Source organism: Hyperolius riggenbachi, chromosome 2 (genome assembly GCF_040937935.1).
Source record: "Hyperolius riggenbachi isolate aHypRig1 chromosome 2, aHypRig1.pri, whole genome shotgun sequence".
Taxonomy (NCBI): domain Eukaryota; kingdom Metazoa; phylum Chordata; class Amphibia; order Anura; family Hyperoliidae; genus Hyperolius; species Hyperolius riggenbachi.
The window spans coordinates 27,344,171-27,362,490 of record NC_090647.1 but is presented as its reverse complement, the minus strand read 5'-3'; the positions used below and the strand labels follow the sequence as shown (position 1 = coordinate 27,362,490).

Genomic DNA, 18,320 nt, shown 5'->3' with positions numbered 1-18,320 from the left:
AATGTAATAAAGATGAGAGGTTCCATAAACAGGGACCGGCAACGCTAACCCAGCAGCAGCAGCAGCACACGTGATGGAACAGGAGGAGGCGCAGGAGGAGAAGGCCACGCTTTGAGACACAACAACCCAGGCCTTGCCGGAGGACAAGAAGCGTGCGGATAACATGCTTTTTACCGCCATGCAGTCATAAATGTAATAAAGATGAGAGGTTCCATAAACAGGGACCGGCAACACTAACCCAGCAGCAACAGCAGCACACGTGATAGAACAGGAGGAGGCGCAGGAGGAGAAGGCCACGCTTTGAGACACAACAACCCAGGCCTTGCATGAGGACAAGAAGCGTGCGGATAGCATGCTTTTTACCACCATGCAGTCATAAATGTAATAAAGATGAGAGCGAGGTACACAGAGTGGCAGTAAACACAATGCTATATAGTGTGGCTGAGCGAGCGGTGTTCTACTGTTCCCAGCAGACACAGAGTGGCAGTAAACACAATGCTATATAGTGTGGCTGAGCGAGCGGTGTACTACTGTTCCCAGCAGACACAGAGTGGCAGTAAACACAATGCTATATAGTGTGGCTGAGCAAGGTACACAGAGTGGCAGTAAACACAATGCTATATAGTGTGGCTGAGCGAGCGGTGTAGTACTGTTCCCAGCAGACACAGAGTGGCAGTAAACACAATGCTATATAGTGTGGCTGAGCGAGGTACACAGAGTGGCAGTAAACACAATGCTATATAGTGTGGCTGAGCGAGCGGTGTACTACTATTCCCAGCAGACACAAAGTGGCAGTAAACACAATGCTATATAGTGTGGCTGAGCGAGGTACACAGAGTGGCAGTAAACAGAATGCTATATAGTGTGGCTGAGCGAGCGGTGTACTACTATTCCCAGCAGGCACAGAGTGGCAGTAAACACAATGCTATATAGTGTGGCTGAGCGAGGTACACAGAGTGGCAGTAAACACAATGCTATATAGTGTGGCTGAGCGAGCGGTGTACTACTATTCTCAGCAGCGACACAATGACTGGGGGGACCCTGGCTAGCGTGGCTGGAGCGTGAACTACCCTGCCTGCCTACCCAAAGCTAAACCCACAGACAAATGGCGGAGATATGACGTGGTTCGGGTATTTATTTACCCGAACCACGTGACAGTTCGGCCAATTAGAGCGCGTTCGGGTCCGAACCACGTGACCCGTTCGGCCAATCACAGCGCTAGCCGAACGTTCGGGGAACGTTCGGCCATGCGCTCTTAGTTCGGCCATGTGGCCGAACGGTTTGGTCGAACACCATTAGGTGTTCGGCCGAACTCGAACATCACCCGAACAGGGTGATGTTCTGCAGAACCCGAACAGTGGCGAACACTGTTCGCCCAACACTAGCAAGGACCCACAATGGGAGTTTGCTGTGTTCCTGATTGTTTTTGTTTTTAATATTATTATTATTATTATTATTAATTTATAAAGTGCTTCCATATTCCGTGGCGCTGTACAAAGTACAAAACTAACGTGGTTTACATAATAATACAGACAATGGAATACAACACCAAAATACAAAATACATAATTGATGACAAAATACAGAATCAATACAAAATACAGAATTGGTAATGTCAGTGACAATAGTAACATGATGAATAAAATGTATAATGAATTCCAAGACACAAATGGGGAGAGAATCCTGCCCTTGTGAGCTTACAATCTAAAGGAATAGGGGGGAAACAAAAGATGGGGTAGTATAAAATAAACATACCTAGAGGCAGTGTGTGATGAAACGCGGAAAAGCCGCTGTCTCTCAAGGCGAGGCGGCTGTTTCCGCGTCCAGCATGGCGTCACAACGCGGAAAAAACGCTGCATGCCGCTTAGGCAGAGTGGCGGAATCCGCATTGGGAACGGCGGAATCCGCATTGGAGGCGGCTCCCGCACTCAGTTCACTGGATACATTGCAAAACAGTACTGGTGTGGCTGGGACTGATAGTCCACCAAGATTCAGACTTACACGCGCGCGAGCACAGAGGCAGAGTTTAAATAGCAGTTAGAAGGGTGTCGGCTGACCAGCTGGGTCAGCTGACAAATTCCACTGCTCCCATTGGACCAGCAATTAGGGAGGTCCTGGAAAGGTCCTAGAGTATATATACTGCTGGTTGTTCACTTGCTCTTTGTCTGGCGTGCGATCACATATGTGGGAGCACCCAGATCCGTAGTCAGATCCGCAAGTGTGCCGGGACCAGCTGGAGCTGTAATCCTACACTTAGCTAGATTCTGTTGATAGCTAAAGTACTAGTTTGATTGTGATTATCTGTTATGACTTTTGCCTGCCTTGACTATCCTCCTGAACTCTGATCTTGTACCTCGATATTTCTGATACTCTGTTGCCGAACCCCGGCTCGTTCTTTGACTCTACTTCTGCCTCCTGATTTTGTACCCCGATATATCTGATACCCCGTTGCTGAACCCTGCCTGTACTTTGACTCCGCCTTTGCCTCCTGATCTTGTACTTTATCTGTCCGTGTGTGTACGACCTGGCTTGTCCGACCCCGAGAACCGACCTTACTGTTAGAGGCGGTTCCTCGCTCTGTTAGTGATCCTTCCTCCTGAAGGTTGCTTTCAGTCTGTCCTTCCTACTGTCAGTCTGACTCCTCCCGTCTTGGAGAGCTCAAGTCTGCGGAAGGAATCTGTGCAGTTCTCCTTGCTGCACTGAGGCCTAGTCCTCAAAGTGTTACAGTTACACCAAACACTACACTCTACTCAGGTGAACAGAGGTTAGCTAGTATATCGGATTATCAGTGATACTGCAGATCACGTATAATCTGGTATACATCTGTATTTCCTGTGATACTGCAGATCACTGGTAATCAGATCCTCTCTGTGCTTCACCGATCGTTACACAGTGTGTTTTAAAATATCTAGTAGGACTTGGCTTTAGGACAAAGGGGAAGTGGCCTAAGGTAGAGCGTATGCTTGTGGGAACAAGTGAGTTTTGAGAAACCGTTTAAAGGTAACAAATGTTGCAGAGTGACGGATGTGTTGTGGGAGGGTAGAGGAGGGTGAAGCGCGTGAGAAATCTTGTATACGTGAAAGCGAAGAGGTAATCCTAGAGGAGGACAACAGCAGGTCTTGTGCAGATCTGAGATTCGGATCGACCAACAGATAGATCCCTCTCTGATCGAATATGATCAGAGAGGGATCGTATGACTGCTTTTACTGCAAACAGATTGTGAATCGATTTCAGCATGAAACCGATCACAATCTGTGGAGCTGGCGCTGTCGCCGCCCCCCACCCTCGCATACATTACCTGATCAGGCCAGCGCAAGTCCCCTGGTCTCCGCTGTCTTCTTCTCCGCACTCGGCTCCAGCTTCACTGTACTTCCTGCCAGGGAAGTTTAAAACAGTAGAGGGCGCTCTACTGTTTAAACTTCCTGTCCGGACAGGAAGAAGTGAAGCCTGCTGGAGCCCAGCGAAAAAGGAGCAGAGGCAACAGCGAGGACATGCGCAGGTGGAGCAGGTAATGTTTTCCCGCTAGTGTCGGTCGTTGGGCATTCGAAACTCTGCTATCGACGCACTCCCAACCCGCCAGCGATCGAAGGAAATCTTCCGCACGCACAGATCAATGGGAACAATCGATTTTGGAGGAAATCAATTGCTCTGTCAGCGTTTGCGCAACTATTTCACAGCAGATTCGATCACAGTGATCGAATCTGCTGTATATCGGCAGGAAAATCGCTGGGTGTATGGGCCCCTTAAGAGTGTTTTTATGCTTTCAATAAATGCTTTAAACATCGATGCAGTATCTGACAATACCTAATCTCTATGTGGTGGTGGCAGCTTCTGACTCCCGAGAGCTCCTGGAGACACAGCGTCCACAAAGTTCTTAAAGACACTCAGTTTAGAGGGCTCCTCAGGACACTGAGGGAAGAGAGCTCCTGAAGACGCTGAATCAGGAGAGCTTCTATACTCAGTGTCACCTGACCACAATGATGGTCAGAAAGCTTGCATGAGGAATAAAAAGCTGCAGGGAAGATGCAAGGACAACTGCCATTGCCTAAATAGGTAGCTTTGGCCATGTTGGTGTATCCAGCACGGTGTTTCTTATACATACTTGACTGAACTCATTTAGCGTTCCAATAAAACAGCCTCTGTGAAGGCAGGTCAGTGCAGATTGCATCCCATATCATGTACCATATTTTCTTTTAGCGCTTGTGTTGTAGAGCAAGATGAACAATGGCACCTTCTCTCAACCATCTACGCTATCGTTAAACTTTGGGGTCGTAACTTCCATGAGATATTTTTACTGTGTCATAGTTTTCTTTGGTTACACATTAAATCTTACTCTTAATTTAGCAGTAATTGCTACAATCATACGTCACGAGAGTCTTCATCAGTCAATGTACGTGTTCATCGCAGCCTTGTGTTTCAATGGTGTCTATGGTAGTAGCTGCTTCTATCCTAGTCTCTTCATACATCTTCTGCAGGAGACTCATTCCATTTCTTATATTGCTTGCTTGACACAAGTTTTTTGCATCCACACCTATGTCTCCTATGAAATGTCTATACTGGCAGCTATGGCCTATGACCGCTATGTCTGCATCTGTAACCCACTCAGATACAACATCATAATGACCTTGCCGACAGTTTTCAAATTGCTTGCTGGAGCTTATGTGCAACCTACTGTGTTATTTAATGTTCACTTTCTGTTGACTATAAGACTTCCATTATGTTCTTCAGAAATCTTGAAGATCTACTGTGACAATTGGTCAGTGGTGAGACTTTCTTGCATTGACACAACAGTGAACAATTATTTTGGAACATTGGTAGCAACCATAGTTATAGGACTAATGCCACTGTTCACCTTTTACACGTATGTCAAGATTTTTAAAGTCTGTTTGAGGTCTTCAAAAGAAGTCAGGCAGAAGGCCCTTCAGATCTGCTCGCCCCATTTAATATGTATTGTCAATTTTTTAACAGCTTCTCTCTTTGAGATCTTGCTGTATCGTTTTATTCCAGATAAACTCCCATATGAGCTAAGAGTCCTCATGTCTGTGCAGCCATTTGTTATACCACCATTTTTGAATCCTGTCATTTATGGAATGAAGATGAAGGAGATAAAGGTTAAGATTGTACTCCTGCTTCGGAAGACAGATTTTAAATATCCTATTAATATATAAGAACATGGTATCTGTGTTAAACTTCTTCAAGATAGGAAACCTCTGCAAGTGAAATTTGTGACACGGTGCCTCCCTTTACTGTGTGCTTAAAGTGGATCCGAAATGAACTTTTACTCAGTCATTGCATAATTGTGTTCCTTTCCTATTGTTTATAGGGCATTCCTCAAGCCAAATACTTTTTTGTTTTTGTTTTAATACTCTAATTCCATATAAACTAAACAAGCCACACCCACAGGTTTTCAGAGAGCCAAGGCATTTTCAGACAGTAGCAAGGGCTAATGAGAACTCAGTCTGGGCAGGAGGAGGGGGAGGTATTACTAGCCAGAGATTTCAGAGGCAGAGGAGAGGAGGGAGGAGGAGGGGGATTAGTTTTTTTTTTACAGGCTGAGTGCTGAAGATGCAGATAAGCCTGCCTCTGTGTAATGTTTACAAACATGGCTGCTGTTATTGTATCACAGGAAGAAATAATCATATTCTAATAAGGCTGTTTGCAGCTAGATTTGCTGTGTAAACTATCTAAACTTTAGATAAGATATATAGACAAGGGGGGCTATAGAGCAATGGTGGGGGGCAGAGAGAGGTGTGGGGGGCACACAGTGGCATGTCATGAGGCAGAGACTGGCTATTGTCTAAGCCCATGTGCTCAGTGATAAAATGGCTACCAAACCAGAGCAAGCAGTGGGTAAAATGCAGTCTATTTCTTCTATGTTACTTAGGTCAGTTTATGCTGCTTAGACTTTGTGTTTTGTACCTTACAGGTCAATAACTGTTTCCAGGTTTTAAGTAAAGCAAAAAAAAATATCTGAGAGTGTTGATGACCATTAACAACGGGAATAGAATTTACATTCACTTTAGCCATACATACTTGCAAAAGTGCCAATAATTTCAAGAAAGTGTGAAAGTAGTGGAAAAAATAACAGCTAACAAAAAATATAATGGTTGATAAAAAAGTAAGGTAAAAATAAATCGTTTCTGTAGCTGGGAGCCAGTAGGTGGGATAGCGAGTTTTAGAAGTGAGTTTTTGGTTCAAAAGTGGCCGGCTGGTGACGAGGATGGACAGAAACATTGATTTTGGAGCAGATGAGACTATACTCAAGCCACATCGCTGCACTCTGCAACAGGGGGGCACAGGAGGAGGGCCGATGGAGAGGGAGGGAGGAATCATCACATCATTCAGCAAATTCTGCCATGCGCTGAGCAGAGGTAACACACTATGCGGTTGATTCACTAAACCGTGCTAACGCATAGGACGGCCGTTAACACGCCTTATCATAGATAACACGCCTTCCCAAAGTTAACACGCCTTAACAGAGTAGCATAGTGAGCGCTACGAACTTATGCCTGCTAATTGGCAATGACAACAGCTCCACTCGCCCTGCCCTGAGCCCGTAGCGCTCACAATACTACTCTGATAAGGCGTGTTAACTTTGATAAGGCGTGTTAACTTTGGTAAGGCGTGTTATCTCTGATAAGGCGTGTTAACTGCCGGGCTATGCGTCAGCACGGTTTAGTGAATCAACCCCTATAAGTGTCAGTGTGTGTGTCAACCCTCCCATAATGTAAACCCAACCCCCACTCCATTCCAAGTACGCCACTAAGCAGCACTCTTGCACCGTCAAACAATGACACTCTCATCAAAGTGCTTGACTGTGGGCAAGACACACTTGAATTTGTATTCTTCACCTGGTTGCCACCACACACGCTTGATGCCATCAGAATCCAATCATTGTATCTTGGTCTCATCAGACTAAAGGCCATGATTCCAGTAATCCATGTCTGCAGTTGGCTTGTCTTCAGCAAACTGTGTGCAAGATTTCTTGTGAAACATGTTTAGAAGAGGCTTCCCTCTGAAATGATAGCCATGCAGACCAATGTGATGCAGTTTGCAGCGTATGGTCTTAGCACTGACAGGCAGATCCCTCACGCCAGCACTCATATGGTTATTTACAAAAGACAACCTCTGGATATGACACTGAGCATGTGTACTTAACTTCTTTGGTCAATTAAGACCATAGCAATGCCTGCTCTAAGTGGAACCTGGCCTCTTAAACCTCTGAATGGTCTTGGCCACTAAAGATGGCCCAAAAAGTTTGGTGGTGGACAGTATTCTGCAAATTTCCTCTGTTCGCATTCGCAGCATACAAAAAACATTTGGCGTGTTTGATCCACCCCTATACATCATCATTGAGTTAAACTTTGACCCCTTACCTCACAGTCAGCAGACACATGGTAGCCAATCAGCTAGCACCCCCTCCTGGACCCCCCCACCCCTCTATCAAAAAGCAGTTGCGGTGGCTATATTGGATTCATTCTCTGCTGGCTGCGGGCTGCTGACTGTTAGTAGTGAGAGCATGGTCAGACTTGCTGCAGATAGGTGGGGAAAGCATTAGCTAGGCCTGTGTCCTTGTTCCTCACTAGCTGTGAAAGCACCCCAAATAGCCCTTTTGAGGGCTAGCACATCGGTCTCCTGTGGGTTTTGTGTGTGTGTGTGTGTGTGTGTGTGTGTGTGATACTCCACAGCCCTAGGGCAATTTAAGGCAGAGGACAAGAAATATAGGCGAAAAAATATCAAAAACAATTTGACAAATGAAGACAGGATCTTCAGTCTGCAGTCCCAGACTCTGACAACAATCTGAGTGTTGAGGAGGTCAAAGGTCGCTGAGTAACCGTTGTGAAAAATCTAAGCAACTATGGTCTATTATAATATAGAGAAATTTAGAGATGTATGTCAATTTTGGGATATTAGAGAGGCAGTAGATATCTGTTATAGTAAAAAGGGATTTGGGGAGTTTAGGGGATCAATCTTGTGTGTGGATTGAAGCGTGACCACAGGTGTTAGATTCTATAAAATGCAGATTGTCGAGGAAAAGATAATTGGTGATAGGCATATAGAAGGATATGAAGTATGCAGAGATTGAAGACAGAGAGAGAGAGATAAAAGAGGAGTGAGAAGTAAAGAGAAAGAAATAGAAATAATAAAACCAAAACATAAAGGTGGTTGCAGACCTCATAGAATAATTTCAAGTTGGAGTAATAGAGGGGTGAAAGTGCCTATTAGGATTAGACAGGTTGGCGAGGTAGGGAGAGGAGAGGAGTAGGGTAGGAGAGGGTATAGAGGAGGGTGGGCAGTCAGGTTCCCCTGGATTATTGATAAGCAGTGCTGCTTGGATACCCCTTTTCAAAATCCGAATAGAATTCGGATCCGGATACTCAGATATTCGATCCGAATCGGATATCCGAGTTTGAACTTTTGGAATCCGAATCGGATATCTGAACCCAGTATCCGAGATATCCACCCGGATTCAGATATATCCGGATAGAAGACCGAAAGTGGACTTTAAATTGCTTTTGAAACGTTTTTTAGGGTAAATGATGCATGTAGCATCATGTTTTTTTTTAAGGGAAACACTAATTGATGATGTGGGGACTTAAAATAAGTCCCCTCCCCCCCAAAAATGGCTGTAAATTAACATCAGGACTAGGTTCCAGACAGCGGTCGTGCAGTCCACATTGTGTCCAAAGTCCAACCGCACATCTGGGACATCAGCCCAGACACCTCCGAAAAATTATGCAGAAATTGTGTTTTGGGTTAAATATAGGTATAAGGCACAGCAGCAGTGGCCTGTGGCACTCTGACGGTGTGAGCAGCACAGGCAGCAGGAGCAGGGCAATGCAGCAGTAGTAGGTGTAACGTCTGCCAGGAGCATGCCGGACCTGGCACTTGGTAGTGGCACATGGCACTTGGCACTTTGCACGTGGCACTTTGCACTTGGCACTTTGCATGTGGCACTTTGCACTTGGCATGTGGCACTTTGCACGTGGCACTTTTCACTTGGCACGTGGCACTTGGCATGTGGCACTTTGCACTTGGCACTTTGCACCTGGCACGTGGCACTTGGCACTTTTTGCACGTGGCACTTTGCACTTTTTGCACGTGGCACTTTGCACTTGGCACTTTGCACGTGGCACTTTGCACATGGCACTTTGCACATGGCACTTTGCACGTGCCACATGACATGTGACACGTGCAAAGTGCCACATGCAAAGTGCCACTTGCAAAGTGCCACGTGCAAAGTGCAAAGTGACAAGTGCAAAGTGACAAGTGCAAAGTGCCACGTGCCAAGTGCCACGTGCCAAGTGCCACGTGCCAAGTGCAACGTGCAAAGTGCAACGTGCAAAGTGCAAAGTGCAACGTGCAAAGTGCCACGTGCAAAGTGCCACGTGCAAAGTGCAAAGTGCCAAGTGCAAAGTGACAAGTGCAAAGTGCCACGTGCCAAGTGCCACGTGCCAAGTGCAAAGTGCAACGTGCAAAGTGCCACGTGCAAAGTGCCATGTGCAAAGTGCAAAGTGCCGAGTGACAGAGGAGAAGACACTACACACTGCTCACAGCACAGCAGTTCTGTAGTAAGCTAACACAGTAGTACTACTACTCTAACATCTACTAGCAGTACTACAGTACTAACTACACAATAACACAGTAATCCCATATCCTAACCTAACCTATACTGCAGCTAAGGCTAGCTGGCCTGCAGGCAGCAGCTGGCCTGGTCTGTGCACAGCACACACACAGACACATAGCAGCTGTAGCAGGCCTGCAGCACACACTCTGACTGTACCTCACTGAATGAAATCAAGCTAGCTGCTACCTAATTAACAATATATATAACAATAGTGTACTGATAGTGAAGGGGTTAATCACTGAACAACTTTAGGTTTATCACTGTATACAGCACTTGCTAGGCCAGCAGCACTGGAGCATGTCTCTCAGTGAGCATTCACAAGCAAGGACGAGATTTCTCATCATGGCACCCCTCCTTATTATACAGGGGGACCTGGCCAGGGTTCCCTTATGTGATTGGGTGCCAGGAATTAGGCTGGGAGCACTCTGATTAGCTCAATGAGGTCAGGTGGGGCTGGCCAGGGTTCCCTTCTGTGATTGGTTGCTAGGGCTTCTGCTGGGAGCCCCTGGGAGCCCTCTGATTGGCTCAATGACGTCAGGGACGTCATCTCCTTAGTTACAGTATTCGGATCCGGATATCCACCGGATATCCACGGATATTTGGGTATGCGACCAAATATCCTCGGTTTGCTATCCGGATTTGGGCCCAGGTATCCGGAATCCAAATCCAGCTGGATAGCTGAAAAAAGTTTGGATATCCGGCTTACCCAGATATCCTGAATCTGGATGAGCATCCCTGTACATGGGGTCCTTCAGCGGGCTTGACACCGACACCCCTGTGGACCCCATGGAAAACTGGGTCAAGCGCTTGGAGATCTGGAGTGAGCTGGCGCAGTACGCCCTGGAAATTACAGTGTGCTGTCTGAGAGGTGCTTCAGTGCGGCCAGTGGCATGGTCACCGAGAAGCGCTCTCGTCTGTCCCGAGAGACTCATCTTCCTGAAGATCAACCAGGCCTGGATTAAAGGTAAGTTCCTGGCACCTGTTGTCAGTGACAGGGGGGCAAAAGGTGGCTGGGAATTTTTTTTTGTACACCAAGCTTCAGTTTTCTGTTAATTTGGCCTGAGCTTTTTTTTTGCTGTGGTATCACCGCTAGGTGCCATGGCCTATGCTGCCTGCTGCCATGTATGTTACTCCTCTTGCTGCTGCTGCATTTAACCTCCTGCTGTCTGTGTTCCCACCACCAGGGTCCACTCAATTATACGCTGTTGCCACTAGCTATTACACCATCAAAATAGCTATTACTGTTCTTGTGTAAAAAAATAAATAAATAAATAGATTCTGTGGTGTCTGGGATGCAAACTGTGCTGTCCGAGTTGTGGGGAGAACCCAACTGCGGCTGTACGACCACTTCCTGGAACCTCACGGTTGTTTATCTTTGTTTGTGCTGTGGTATCACCACTAGGTATCATAGCCTATTGTATTGACCGCTCCACACGTTACTCCTCCTCCTCCTGCTGCTTCTGCTTTTACCTCCTGTCTGTGCTCCCACCGCCAGGGTCCACAGAATTAAGCTCTACTGCCATGCGCCACTAGGTAGTATGCCACTACAATAGCTACTTTATTGTTGTAAAAAAAAAAAAAAAAAATATTTATGAGGTGTCTGGGTTGAAAACTGTGCTGTCCCAGTTGTGTATTGGACACAATGTGGGCTACATGACTGCTGTCTGGAACCGCCTGCTGCTGCTTAATTTCAGCTGTAGTACCCCCGCTAGGTGCCAAGGCCTATTATATTGCCTGCTGCCACATGTTATGCCTCCTCCTCCTGATGCTTTTACCTCATGTCTGTGCTCCCACCGCCAGGGTCCACACAATTATACACTGCTGCTATGTGCCACCAGCTATTACGGCACTACAATAGCTACTTTATTGTTGTAAAAAAACAATCTGAGGTGTCTGGGTTGAAAACGGTGCTGTCCCAGTTGTGTATTAGACACAATGGGCTTGATTCCCAAAAGGGTGCTAACTGTTAGCATGCCTAAAAGCCCCTTAGCATGCTTAAAGCCCTTTTGGACGCGCAAAGTTTCCGTGCGCAAAGTTTAATCGCTGCGCGGTGCGTGCAAAACGTTGCACCGGGTGCAATCAAACCATTGCACCGGGTGTGCCTAAAATGTAGCACCGGGTGCATCCAAAATTTTTTGGGTGCACTGGTTGCATTGTTTTAGGTGCACCCGGTGCGTCGTTTTGATCGCATCTGGTGCAACGTTTCACGTGCACCGCACAGTGCTAAATTTTGCACGTGATCAATAAAAGCTTTAGGCGTGCTAACTGCTTAGCACCGTAGTTAACATGCCCAAAGCTTTTAGGCGTGCTAACTGAGTTAGCACCCTTTTGTGAATCGAGCCCAATGTGGGCTACACGACTGCTGTCTGGAACCTCCTGCTGCTGCTTATTTCAGCCGTGGTACTGCCAGGTGCCATGGCCTATTATGTTGCCTGCTGCCACATGTTATTCCTCCCTCCTCCTCCTCCTGCTGTCTGTGCTCCCACCGCCAGGGTCCACAGAATAAGGTGCTGCTGCCATGCGTCACTAGCTATTCAGCCCCAAATTTAGCTATGCTGTAGCAGAAAAAATATTTTTTTTTTTTTTATTATACCACCACACATAATTAATTGTTTTTTCTTTAAAAAAACATGATGCTTTATGCATAATTTACCATAAAAGAAGCTTTGGAAGCAATTTAAAGGCCATTTGTGATTATGACTCATGATTCCAAATTCTATGCGTAATCACGAGACGGAGGCGAATTCTAATTGCTTCGCGTGGTCGTGATTACGACCGAATCTGAATTTTCGCAAACAGGGGTGCCTCTAGCCATTTTTTCACTCCAGGCGAGAAAACCTGTGGCGCCCCCCCCCCCCTCCCGTGGTGCCCTCCCATTATTTATTTATGTATTTATATAGCACTGACATATTGCGCAGCGCTTTACAGAGTATATTGTTTTGTCACTAACTGTCCCTCAGAGGGTCTCACAATCTAGTCATGAGAATAATCGTAATCTGGCAGCGTTTCACCAGAAAATAAACGTATTGCGGCAGCGTTTCACCAGAAAACAATCGTAATGCGACATTTAACCAGAAAATAAACATATTGCGGCAGCATTTCACAAGAAAACAATCATAATGTGACAGCGTTTCACCAGAAAATAAACATATTGCAGCAGCGTTTCACTAGAAAACATTCGTAATTCAACATCATTTCACCGGAAATAATCGTATTACGGCAGCGTATCACCAGAAAATAATCATAATACAACAACATTTCATAAGAAAATACACATATTGCGTCATCGTTTCACCAGAAAATAATCGTAATGCGACAGTGTTTCATCAGAAAATACACGTATTGTGGCAGCATTTCACTAGAAAATAATCATAATGCGGCAACATTTCACCAGAAAATGCATGTATTGAGGCACTGTTTCACCAGAAAATGCACACTGTACATACACACTATACAAACACGCATACACACACACTGTACATACACTATACATACACGCATGCACACATTACACACACTGTACATACACGCATGCACACACTGTACACACACTTTACATACATGCATGATGTGACATCAAGAGGGGCACTCACTGTGAGGGTCTCTGCAGAGTGCAAGACAGTGCAGCACAGCCGGCAGTGGCACCCGAAATGCCTGGTCCCTAAGGTTGCCACCTTTTTGGGGGGGAAGGGGGAGACTCCAGCTTGTGGGCGTGGTCTGAGGTGTGGCCTAAAAGTGGAAGTGGTTTGTCTTGACATTCTTAGTTTGGATCTGGGCCTCCTGCATAGCAACAAAATGCATCGCTAGCCTACAGGCTAGTGATGCATTTGTACAGCCTCAGTCCTGCAATTTTGGCCAAGGGAGAAATGCAGTGAATAATCACAATCATATTTTTTACTTATAAAGTTTATGAAAAACTGCGCCCACTGCAATTCAGTATCCACATCAACCTATTCACTGTTCAATATCCGCATCAACCAATTAACCTTTGAGTCTTCGCTATCAAAAAGTCCACAGTCTGGTTATTGAAATGTTTTGTATGACAGCGCTCCTCTTCTATCTCCTTTTTGCCTGTAAAATCAAAATCTGGACATAGTGCATTACTGTCGTATATTTATATCACCATACACACTCCCAGTGCTAAAACGTGCGTTCACCCGTGCTCCACTCCAAGTGCATAGGTTATCCACACCTCCCCTATAGGGTATATGCTCACCAGATATATGCTGCTTTAAATGCCAACAAGGCCTCTAATATGAATCAGCCAATTATCGATTTGGTTTTCAACTCCAATAGGTTTTAATCCAATCCTCATAAAAATATATAAAAAACAGAACATAGCATAAAACCTTTTAAAAACATCTATATCCTGCGCTCAGTGCGCACTCACGTAATTCTGTTGAATGACAAGCGTATCGGGCTCTCTGGCCCAGCGGTATTGCCTCTGATGAGTCCGCAAGGACGAAACGCGTAAGGCAGAGCCAGGAGTGTCTGACGTCACAAGGAGCCGCCAATTACATCGCCGGGATTATCTAACATTGGCAGAGACGCGGATGTGCCATAGCGGGGACGGGACGCCGAATCTGCAGAGAGGGCAATACCGCTGGGCCAGAGAGCCCGATACGCTTGTCATTCAACAGAATTACGTGAGTGCGCACTGAGCGCAGGATATAGATGTTTTTAAAAGGTTTTATGCTATGTTCTGTTTTTTATATATTTTTATGAGGATTGGATTAAAACCTATTGGAGTTGAAAACCAAATCGATAATTGGCTGATTCATATTAGAGGCCTTGTTGGCATTTAAAGCAGCATATATCTGGTGAGCATATACCCTATAGGGGAGGTGTGGATAACCTATGCACTTGGAGTGGAGCACGGGTGAACGCACGTTTTAGCACTGGGAGTGTGTATGGTGATATAAATATACGACAGTAATGCACTATGTCCAGATTTTGATTTTACAGGCAAAAAGGAGATAGAAGAGGAGAGCTGTCATACAAAACATTTCAATATTTTTTACTTATTGCATTCGGTCGGGTACTGTTTCAGTAAGTGGCTCTTATAGCAGTGACATATTTTTCATAATTAGAAGAATCTTTTCCCTTAAAACGGTCTTTCCTTAACTTAAAGTACCCCTGAACTGAGGACAAAAAAAAAATGATAGAAGCTCATTGTCCTTGCCCCCCCCCCCCCTCCCCTTCATATTTGACGGAATCCTCCAGTCGAATATGAAATCCAGGAGGCTCCGCCTAGTGGCGAAGTGCAAATCAGAACTGTAAGTTCCAAACGGTGAAAACACAGAGAAAGCAAGTGCTCATTCACAAGCATTGTCTGTTATTGTGCCGATCAAAACTTACGCCTGGCAGTTTAGAATAGCTGGGGGTTGGTGGATTAATGGGGGTAACCCTGAGGATAACGAGCAGTGCCAGGACACTTCTACAAAGGTAACCTAGCCCACAATGGGCATCCTTCAATAGATTTTACCCTGGTTCAGGGGTACTGTAAAAAACATTCATGATGGAGTCTTAAATGCTAAGGCTCTAAAGGTCCGTTCATATGCTCAGTGTCACTCAATGGCTATTGGAACCCAATTCCTCAGGCGACATTGCAGGACGAAGGCTGTGCAGACATGTTGCTTGGAAGGAAACAATGCATTCTGTTCTATGTTGGGGGCAATGCAGGAGTGATGTCGTGCAGCAAGGGTATTAAGTAGAGAGAGCAATGCTATCTGCTCTCTGTCGCTTGCCCAATGTGATCCACCAAAGTGTTTCGCTAGCCAAGCAGTCATGGGGCATCGGGTGCTGCAGTACACGCTTTTTACCAAAGGTGGTTGTTATCAGCCTCCTTGGACAAGTTCCACCTGGTGTGTGTATAGACTTTAAGATTAGTTTGATAAGGATCCCTTGGTTATACAGTTATGCCCCTGCTGTAGCAGGACATACCACATATAGCTATTAACCTTAAAGGGCAACTGCGAGAGGGATATGGATGTTGCCATATTCATTTCCTTTTAAACAATACCAGTTGCCTGGCAGCCGTGCTGCTCTGCAGTAGTGTCTTAATAATGCCAATAACATCTATAGCCAAAAGTATTAGAGGCAGAGGATCAGCAGGGCTGCCAGGCAACTGGTATTGCTTAAAAGGAAATAAATATGGCAGCCTCCACATCCCTCTCACTTCAGTTGTCCTTTAAAGTGAACCTGAGATGGTTCACTAGCCCCTATTTATACTTACCTGGGGCTTCCTTAACCTCCCTGGCGGTAAGCCCGTGCTGAGCACGGGCTATGCCGCCGGGAGGCACCGCTCAGGCCCCGCTGGGCCGATTTGCATAATTTTTTTTTGCTGCACGCAGCTAGCACTTTGCTAGCTGCGTGCAGTGCCCGATCGCCGCCGCTACCCGCCGATCCGCCGCTATACGCGTCGCCGCAGCCGCCCCCCCCCCCAGACCCCGTGCGCTGCCTGGCCAATCAGTGCCAGGCAGCGCCGTGGGGTGGATCGGAGTCCCCTTTGACGTCACGACGTTGATGACGTCGGTGACGTCATCCCGCCCCGTCGCCATGGCGACGGGGGAAGCCCTCCAGGAGATCCCGTTCTTTGAACGGGATCTCCTGATCTCCGATCGCCGGCGGCGATCGGAGGGGCTGGGGGGATGCCGCTCAGCAGCGGCTATCATGTAGCGAGACCTCGTCTCGCTACATGAAAAAAAAAAAATTAAAAAAAAAAACGTATTTGCTGCCCCCTGGCTGATTTTGACAAACCGCCAGGAGGGTTAAGCTCCATAGCCTCACTCGCCGTCCTCTTCAGCCCCTCCGTTTTGCCACTTTATTCCTCCGTTCCTGCTGGGCAGTTGCGGGCTTCTGTGCATGCACATCTCGAGTGTGCCCGCACCCCTCATCGCGCTCCCGTGTCCTTGAGCATTCTGCACCTGTGGGGGCCCTATCTGCCTTGGACTAAAGCTGGATCACAGCGGACCATTGGAGAGGACAGCAGGTGGGAACACAGCCTAAGGGCTCATTCACATCATTGATGCAGACTGGCGGTGCTATCGGAACGCAACGCGAACGATCACAATTAATGAGATACAGTTAATGAGATCAGCACTGTGATTCCTGAAAACTGCATGCAGCAGTGCGATAGCTCATTAGGCCTCGTTCACATCATACGCGCTTCCGTGTGGATATGGAAGTGCGTATGATGTGCTGAAACGAAAGGAAGGGCAGAAGGGCATAGACTGACCTTCTACCGTTCACATCTACTGCGCTGCACAGCAGTACGATGCACTAGGAAGTGCTTGCATACTGCTGCCTGCATTTTGCCCGGAAGCGCAGAGCTGATACTATCACTGTCAATGGATGGGAGCAGCAGCGCAGCGGGCAGTGGCGCAGATGGCGTGCGATCCGATGCGCTGCGTTCGGATCGCACGGCCATCTGCACTCCTGAGGTATGAACGAGGCCTTACACTGCTGTGCAGCCCAGAAGTGCTGTCTATGCACTTTTGCCATTCTTGCGTGTTGCATATCATATGAGCTGCCAAAATGCGCACTGAAGCACCTATGATGTGAATGAGCCCTTATGCTGTAAAAGCAAAAAGCCCGTTTTCACTAAGTCTAAATATGCAGATGGGAAAACGCTGCCTATTTAAACAATAGCTTGCTGCCTGGATCGCTTGCCAATCCGGACAGCAGTGCAGCAGTTCTCCATAGCGTGCAATTGAATCCCTATAACTGTGCATGGCATAACTAAAGTGATTCTGCATTGCAGCAGCACTGGTGACATACCCAATTCGGAAATGGACATGGCACCTTTTGCTGGGTACACACAATGCGATTTCCCGCTCGGTTGATGGGATCGATCTCATTGATCGATTATTTCTGACATGTTCAATCGAGTCTCGATTGATACAGCGGTGGATTTTGCACACTTAGCATTAGAAAATCAACTGAGACCGGATCGGACACGGCGCTCCAGGCGAACATTTAGAGTTCAATATAAATAGTGGTGCATACACATGCAATAAAACAGGCTGTAAGCGCTGTAGTACAAAAAACAAAAGCTCAAAATGCTGGTGGCTTAAAGCACCCGGCACCCACCGCACCACAAGGTATTCCACCAGCATTTTGAGCTTTTGTTTTTTGTACTACAGCGCTTACAGCCTGTTTTATTGCATGTGTATGCACCACTATTTATATTGGACAATAAATACAGCTTTCAGCAGTGCCGGTTTCTTCTACTTCCTGCCTCCTCTGCCACTATGCTTATGCCTTACAACCTGAGCACGCTTGGCTGATAGTGGGATTGCCGCAACGGCACCGTAAGATACCCGCTCCTGCAGTAGTGCCAACCCGCTTTTCTCCTTTCCATATTGCGAACATTTAGAGTTGCCTGGGGATTGAGACACCCCTGTTCGCAAACCTGAATTTGCTACAATTCGAATAGTAAAAGGGGGTATTCGAGCAACCCCACTGCAGTGTGATTATACTGTGGGTGCATACTTTCCAATATAAGCATGCCTCACTACCACTGGTTCTACACATACACTGAAGCTCTTGTGGCATTACGACCAGTGGCGGCTCCAGCTTCAGATTTTTGGGGGGGCTCAAAGGGGGCACGAGGGCTGGCAGGCCGGGCTTGGGGGGAGCGTGGTCATGATGTCATGTGGGCGGGGCTAACTGTAATGTAGTTGTACCAGCTA

The 18,320-nt window shown here is 46.6% G+C and overlaps 1 protein-coding gene across 1 annotated transcript; it reads left to right on the top strand.

Moving 5' to 3' along the window:
• The first annotated feature begins 4,216 nt into the window (after nucleotides 1-4,216).
• On the top strand, nucleotides 4,217-5,167 carry LOC137544711 (olfactory receptor 52L1-like). The gene has a single exon (XM_068265804.1). The coding sequence runs from the start codon at nucleotides 4,217-4,219 to the stop codon at nucleotides 5,165-5,167; it is 951 nt and encodes a 316-aa protein (XP_068121905.1).
• Nucleotides 5,168-18,320: the final 13,153 nt, after the last annotated feature.